Raw genomic sequence first — 8139 nt, 5'->3', positions numbered from 1 at the left:
AGATCAGATCAGATCAGTCACTTAGTCGTGTCCGACTCTTTGCGATCCCATGAATTGCAGCACGCCAGGCCTCCCTGTCCATCACCAACTCCCGGAGTTCACCCAGACTCACGTCCATTGAGTCAGTGATGTCATCCAGCCATCTCATCCTCTGTCGTCCCCTTCTCCTCCTGCCCCCAATCCCTCCCAGCATCAGAGTCTTTTCCAATGAGTCAACTCTTCGCATGAGGTGGCCAAAGTATTGGAGTTTCAGCTTTAGCATCATTCCTTCCAAAGAAATCCCAGGGCTGATCTCCTTCAGAATGGACTGGTTGGATCTCCTTGCAGTCCAAGGGACTCTCAAGAGTCTTCTCCAACACCACAGTTCAAAAGCATCAATTCTTCGGTGCTCAGCTTTCTTCACAGTTCAACTCTCACACCCATACATGACCACAGGAAAAACCATAGCCTTGACTAGATGAACCTTTGTTGGCAAAGTAACGTCTCTGCTTTGGAATATGCTATCTAGGTTGGTCATAACTTTCCTTCCAAGGAGTAAGCGTCTTTTAATTTCATGGCTGCAGTCACCATCTGCAGTGATTTTGGAGCCCAGAAAAATAAAGTCTGACATTGTTTCCACTGTTTCCCCATCTATTTCCCATGAAGTGATGGGACCAGATGCCATGATCTTCATTTTCTGAATGTTGAGCTTTAAGCCAACTTTTTCACTCTCCACTTTCACTTTCATCAAGAGGCTTTTGAGTTCCTCTTCACTTTCTTCCATAAGAGTGGTGTCATCTGCATATCTGAGGTTATTGCTATTTCTCCTGGCAATCTTGATTCCAGCTTGTGCTTCTTCCAGCCCAGCGTTTCTCATGATGTACTCTGCATATAAGTTAAATAAGCAGGGTGACAATATACAGCCTTGACGTACTCCTTTTCCTATTTGGAACCAGTCTGTTGTTCCATGTCCAGCTCTAACTGTTGCTTCCTGACCTGCATATAGGTTTCTCAAGAGGCGGGTCAGGTGGTCTGGTATTCCCATCTCTTTCAGAATTTTCCACAGTTTATTGTGATCCACACAGTCAAAGGCTTTGGCATAGTCAATAAAGCAGAAAGAGATGTTTTTCTGGAACTCTCTTGCTTTTTCCATGATCCAGCGGATGTTGGCAATTTGATCTCTGGTTCCTCTGCCTTTTCTAAAACCAGCTTGAACATCAGGACGTTCACGGTTCACATATTGCTGAATACTCATTTATAGTTATTATAAAATATTGGCTATCCAAATATACCCACGTTATGAAATATATCCTTGTAGCTTATTTTACACCTAATAGCCTGTACCTCTTAATCCCCTGCTTCTATATTGCCCCTCCCGCCTTTTCTCTCTTTGCCAGTAGCCACTGGTATGTTCTCTGTATTTGTGAGTCTGCTTCTTTTTCTCTTATATTCACTAGCTTGTTGTATTTTTTAGATTCCACATGAGTAATATTATACAGTATTTCTCTTTCTCTGTCTGGCTTATTTCATTTAACACAATGCCCTCCAAGTCCATTCATGTTGTTGCAAATGGCAAAACGTCATTCTTTTTTATGGCTGAGTAATATTGCATCACACACACGCTAAGTCACTTCAGTCACGTCCAACTGTTTGTGACCCTATGGATTGTAGCCTAGCAGGCTCCTTTGTCCATGAGATTCTCTACGCAAGATTAGTGGAGTGGGTTGCCATGTTCTCCTCCAGGGGATCTTCCCAACCCAGGGATCAAACCCGCATCTACTGTGGCTCCTGCACTGCAGGCAGATTGTTTACCACTGAGCCACCAGGGAAGCCTATATGTGTGTGTGTATATATATATCAATACACACATATATCACATTTTCTTTATCCATTCATCTGCTGAGGGACACTTAGGTTGCTTCCATATCCTGGCAATTAAATCAGAACTTGCTAAATGTCATGTGAATTACCTGAGGACCTAGTCAAGAGGCAATTCTGAATCAGAAAGTCTGGGGTGAAACTTGAGGGTCTGCACTTCACACAAGCCCCCAGCCAATGCTGAAGCTGCAGTTTCGAGGTCCAAGCTGAGTAGGAAGGCTTTACGCCTGTCTCTACCCACAAGACTGTACGTCTCTCAAGGAGAGGGCCCGTGTGTGCTTTAACCACAACGCCTGCACATCGCAAGCACTTCATATAAGTTTGTTGAATGAATTGTTCTTAATGGGTACCCAGTCCTCAGCCTCCTTATGTCTTTCTCTTGTCTAATTTCACTCATGCCTTTTAGATTCTCCACTTGCTTTTTGAGAATGCTCTGGGCCCAGATCCGAGAGCTGAGCCAGGGGCCTGTGGCCACAGGCATATTGTCATGACATGGCCTTACATCACAGGCTCTTCACCTGCCTCTGCTGCAGCCACATCCTGGTCCTTGTCTTCAACAGATCTGCTCCTGCTCAGAAGCCTGAAACACCCAAATTCCCCTGCCTCAGCATAACCTCCTACCCTTCATCTCCCCACACTGATCACATCGCATTGCACCCCAGCCCCTGGCTTTTGCATCCTGACTCTCTTCTTCCTCCCACTGCAGGTCCAGTGATCTCAAAGAACTCTTCCCTATGTCTCTGTGACATCCCTTTACCAAACCCCCCTGCCCCAAGCCTATGTTAGGGCCTGACATGCCCCATGGGGCAGGGGTTCACCTCTTCTTTCAGGGCCTGCTCTCTGGGCGCCCCCTCCTAGTCTGCCTTCTTCCTATGTGGGTGCTGCTTCTCTGGTCCTTTGAGGACCCCCCAGGGTCTGCCCTGTTCAGCAAACCCTTCCCACCAACCTGCATCAGCCGAATCACCTTCAGAACAGACTGGGATCCAGACCCCTGCAACACAACTCTCTCCTTTATTCACTGGCTGCCAGATAAATTCCTGCCTGCTCCACTGGGCCTTCACGTGGCCACCCATTCAGAACCAGGCAGTGCCAGGTGGGGTGGGCAGCAGAAGGTCAGCGCTGTCCAGGGCATGGCAGGACCACATCCCACTGGGCAGGAGCTCAGAGTCAGTGGACCCTCACCTGTCAGAGAGGATCTCTTACCTATCCCCACTCTGCCCAGTGACCCGCCTGTCTCTTAGCCTCCCTGGCAAGATAAGGAGATACGCTTTGAGTAATTTTTTCTCCAAGTTTCACTGATCTCAAGTACTAGAAAGTGATGAATAAGTCTGTGGTTTGCTATGGAGGTTCCATGTCAGATAAAGATTCTTCCGAAGCCCGCCCTCCCCTCGCTTCCCGGGGCACGGGCACTAAATAAAAGTCGGAGGCTGTCTCAGACACTTCAGAACGCCACAAGGACCTGGACGAGACAGAATCATCCTGCCAGCCCAAACATGAGCAGTCTCTCCATCTTGCACCTCCTTCTGCTCCTGCTTGCACTCCATGCTCCTCAGGCAAAGGGGTTGCCTGTCGTGACATCGAGGACTCCATATTCTATGTTGATGAAGGAAATTATGGATGACCTAAAGAAAATAACTCCGAGTCCAGAAGTGAGTAGCTGGGATAAGGTTGGCAAGGGGCAGGGAAGGGCTGGCAGGTGCCTTGGGCCAATAGGACTCAGGGGCTCTCTCTCTCTCTCTCTGCCTCACCAGGGCTCCTTGAACTCAGATGAGAAGAATTTCCTGACGGTAAGAGTTCAGCCCCACACATGGGTGAACTTGGGTGGGTTCCCATCTACTTCCTGCCTGGTGACCTCAGGCACGTCATGCCACCTTGGCTAGCCTCTGTGTTTTCATCTGTAAATCGGGTTAACAGCACCTATCTCGGTGGTGGTGTTGTGAAAATTAAATGCACACTGCGTCAAGTTCCAAGACCAGCGTCTGGTGCTTATCGAGTGCTCGGGACATTTCCCCGGTTATGGCTGTAATAATGAAAATGATTTTGTTAATTACAAAATGAAAAGGCAGCTCTAGATGAACAATACCAGGGGCCTTAAGCTCAGTTTTCAGTTTCTGGGCTGGCAGACTAAAATTTCCCACAGGATCACACCTGCCACCTTCTTTTTCCTTAAATAATTGAGTCACGTTTTCCAATGCCAACCAGCACTAGTCATCATCACTTTCAGCTATTTTTCCTAAAGTGGTTATTTCACCTTTGCTCGCATGGCAATTCTTGGGTCAAACGAGAGGTAGAATCTCTCCTGAGTCCATTGGCCATTTGCATTTCCCCTCTCTTAGGCACTAATAGTTCACACGCTGCACCCCTTTCCACACTGGGGACAATCTCTGTGATTGTCTTCCTGATTTCAAGGAGCCATTAATTCAGTCACGGCCTTTTAGCTGCAAATATTTCCCTTAGCCAGCCTTTTGCCTTTTTAGAGTCTGTTTGGGGAAATATTTTTTTTCCCCCAAGTGCAAAAAGATTCACCCAGGACCTTCATGCAGCTCACAAGAGCCACAGGCTTGGGATGTGGGTAATGTAAAGCTTGTCTGGGGGTGTGCATTCACCTCTTGGCTGGTGACCTTTGGAGCAGTTCAGGGACACATCTGAGGCAAGAAGGGGACTAGGAAGGGGCTGTCCAGGGATGTCCCCAAAAGCAAACTTGAAAAACTGTGAGGGTCACGTCAGCCCAGCCATAAGGACACTCTCCAACTTTCCCCCCTTACGTGTATTCTTTGTCCCCTTAGAAAGAGAGCCTTCTGCAGGCAAACCTGAAAGTATTCATGACATTTGCCACAGATACTTTTGGAAGCGATTCAAAAATCATGAAAAATCTTAAGGTAGGTGAAGCTGTCAAGGGCTTGGGGATCCTTGACCCTGCCCTTCCTCTGGCAGGAGGGTAGCATGTCTTGCTTGTCATCGAGGAGAGTGTCTGACTGTTTGCTTTGGTCTCTCCCCACAGGAATTCCAGCCAGTGCTGCCCACAGCCACACCCACGGTAAGCTGCCCCCAAAATGCCCCTGAGGTGATGCCCTGAGCCGCAACTTGACTCCAGCCTGTCATCCACCTTCCAACCTGGCTCCATCTGATGATGCCTCCTTCTTTGTTTCTACACAGGAAGATCCAATTTTTATTGAGAACAAGAACTTGGGCGATTTCCGGATGAAATTGGAAGAATATTTGGTTATCATTAGAAACTATCTGAAGTCCAAGAACATATGGTTTTCCTAACATCTGAAGTCTGAAGCCCAGTTCCCTCTCTGAAGCCTCAGAATATCAGTGACAACAGACTGTCCTAAACTTCTTCGATGTTTCTCACATGGTCCAGGCCTGGAAGAATTAATTTTCTCCTGTGGAGTCAGATGAATCGTTGATTATTTAATTCCTGATATGTGTGACCCTAATTTGTCCTTTTGGGATTATGTTCTCATTTTTAATCTATTGAGACTTATTTATTTATGTATGTATTTATTTATTACCTTGTGCAAATGTGAAGGGTATTTATTTTAGCAGAGGAGTCATGTTCTGCTCCTTCTGGACAAAACTTAAGATGGGGACTTGGGAATATGTTCATTTGTACCTCAGGTTTGAAACTGAGGTACACATCTGTGAAAATAAACTACACTCTCTGAACAAATGCTTTGTTGCTAGTGTCTCAGTTTGACTCAGGTCTTAGTAACTCTCTCACTTGATGATTTAACATGCCTCCCTGCACTGGATGGGCCCTTGTACCCACACCCCGGCAATCTGTAGTCCACTGGGGAGCCAGATTGAATTTTAGAAAAGGCAAATGTGATCAGCTTGGTTTATACTTAATTTTCCAGTCCTGGAGGGTCTTCTGGACCTTGTCCAGATACAGACAAGGTCTGTGTTGTTTAGTCACTAAGCCGTGTCCAACTCTTTTGTGATCCCATGGACCATAGCCCACTAGGCTCCTCTGTCCATGGGATTTCCCAGGCAAAAATACTAGAGTGGATTGCCATTTCTTTCTCCAGGGACTCCTACTGACCCAGGGATCAAACCTGAATCTCCTGCATTGACAGGTGGATTCTTGACCACTGAGTCACCAGGAAAGACCCATACAGAGTCCTGCTCCTGCTGCTGCCAAGTCACTTCAGTTGTGTCCGATTCTGTGCAACCGACCCCACAGACAGCAGCACACCAGGCTCCCTCATCCTTGGGATTCTCCAGGCAAGAACACTGGAGTGGGTTGCCATTTCCTTCTCCAATGCATGAAAGTGGAAAGTGAAAGTGAAGTCGTTCAGTCATGTCCAACTCCTAGCGACCCCATGGACTGCAGCCTACCAAGCTCCCCCGTCCATGGGATTTTCCAGGCAAGAGTACTGGAGTGGAGTGCCATTGCCTTCTCCAATACAGAGTCCTAGGGTAGCATAAAAGGCCTGATTCCACCTAGTGCTTCTATTTTCCTCCTCTCACAGCTACCTATCTTATCAATGTTCCAGGTAACAGAAGTGCTGTGGCTTCCTAGGTGAACCACACACCTTTTTTCACACCTCTAAACCTTTACCCACACTGTTACTGCAGCCTCGCATGCCCTGATCCTGATTCAACATGCCCAAGTTCATTTAAAAAAGCTGTTTACTTGAAGTAACAAGTAACACTCTGAGTATTTAAAAAGCCCTTTTCCAGCATATTTTCTAATGCCTAGTGAAGCATTAGGATGCTTCAAAAGGATGAGTGAAGGTAATAAAAGAGAAGATGCAATCTAGCTTTTGAATTACTAATAGAGCAGACTGAAAACTTTCTTATTAAAGTAGACCAGGAATAACATAATAAAAACAAGTCATTGAGCCAGTACCATACTACCTTGATGATACTAATGCTTCAAAAGCATTAGGATCCTTCAAAAGGATGAGTGAAGGTAGTAAAAGAGAAGATGTAATCTAGCTTTTGAATCACTAATACAGCAGACTGAAATCTTACTAAAGTAGACCAGGAATACCATAATAAAAACAAGTCATTGAGCCAGTACCATACTACCTTGATGACTGTAGCTTTGTAGTATAGTTTGAAATCAGGTAAGTTGATTCTTCCAGCTCCATTTTTCTTTCTCAAGATTATTTTGGCTATTTAAGATAGCGGACATGGAAGCAACCTAGACATCCATCAACAGATGAATGGATAAAGAAGCTATGGTACATAGATGCAATGCAATATTACTCAGCCATAAAAAGGGATGCATTTCAGTCCGTTCTAATAAAGTGGATGAACCTAGAGCCTGTTATGCAGAGTGCAGGAAGTCAGAAAAAGAAAAACAAATATCATATACTAAAGCATATATAGGGAATCTAGAAGGATGGCACTAATAAACCTGTTCACAGAGAGTAATGGAGACACAGAGATAGAGAACAGACTTATGACAAGGGTCGGGGAGAAGAGGGAGAGGGTGAAATGAATGAAGAGAGCAGCATGGAAGCGTATACATTAACATATGTAAATAGATAGCCAATGGGAATTTGCTGTATGACTCAGGGAACTCAAACTGGGGTTCTGTAATAACCTAGATGGGTAGGAATGGGTGGGAGGTGGGAGGGGCATTCAAGAGTGAAGGGGACATATGTACACCTATGATTAATTCATGTTGATGTATGATAGAAATCAAACCAATATTGTAAAGCAACTATCAATTAAAAATAAATAAATATATATATTTTAAAACTCAGAAACAGTCTCCTGTATCTTATGAAGGATGTGAAAATGTGTGCAATAATTCTTTAAAAAAAACTTACTATAAAGTGTCAGTGTTTAGGGGATTTGGAATCTTATTGAAAAAGAAAAAATGAATACATGGAAGAACAAAAGACTAGCTCAAATGTTGCATACCTCTGGGTTATTCACACTACTCAAGGACAGAGCCCTGAAAGAGATGGGTAGGCAGGGACCCACTGGGAGGACTGCCACTGTAGCCCTGGGGTGGCACAGACTGATCTGAATGACAGAGGCTGGGGCATCACTGAACGTGGCTTCAGTCTGCCACCTGACCCTTGGGGTCCCACTGACCCTTTGGCTCTGAGTGCCTCCCTCTCTGGCTCCCCTGCATCCTGCCCAGTGTACTTTCTCCAGTCTGAGGGTTCAGGGGAGGCGGGGCAGAGCAAACTTTCTCCTGTCGCTATGCTAAGGAGCAATGTCATCCTCTCTGACTCCTCACAAGTCCCATAAAGGCTTTGGGCGCTGAATACCTAGGAGTCTGGCCCTCTACTGGACGCAGGGGATATGGCAGTG

At 45.8% G+C, this 8139-nt stretch overlaps 1 protein-coding gene across 1 annotated transcript; it reads left to right on the top strand.

The window, feature by feature from the left end:
- Positions 1-3329: 3329 nt before the first annotated feature.
- IL3 (interleukin 3) lies at positions 3330-5527 on the top strand. Its single transcript, NM_173920.2, is given in 5 exon segments — positions 3330-3506; positions 3609-3644; positions 4644-4736; positions 4859-4894; positions 5014-5527. Coding segments are annotated over 5 exon segments (435 nt in total). The 5' UTR covers positions 3330-3350; the 3' UTR covers positions 5128-5527.
- Positions 5528-8139: the final 2612 nt, after the last annotated feature.

This window comes from Bos taurus, chromosome 7, assembly GCF_002263795.3.
Source record: "Bos taurus isolate L1 Dominette 01449 registration number 42190680 breed Hereford chromosome 7, ARS-UCD2.0, whole genome shotgun sequence".
NCBI classification, from domain to species: Eukaryota; Metazoa; Chordata; class Mammalia; order Artiodactyla; family Bovidae; genus Bos; species Bos taurus.
The sequence above is the reverse complement of the archived record's forward strand: the minus strand, read 5'-3'. Positions and strand labels throughout refer to the sequence as shown.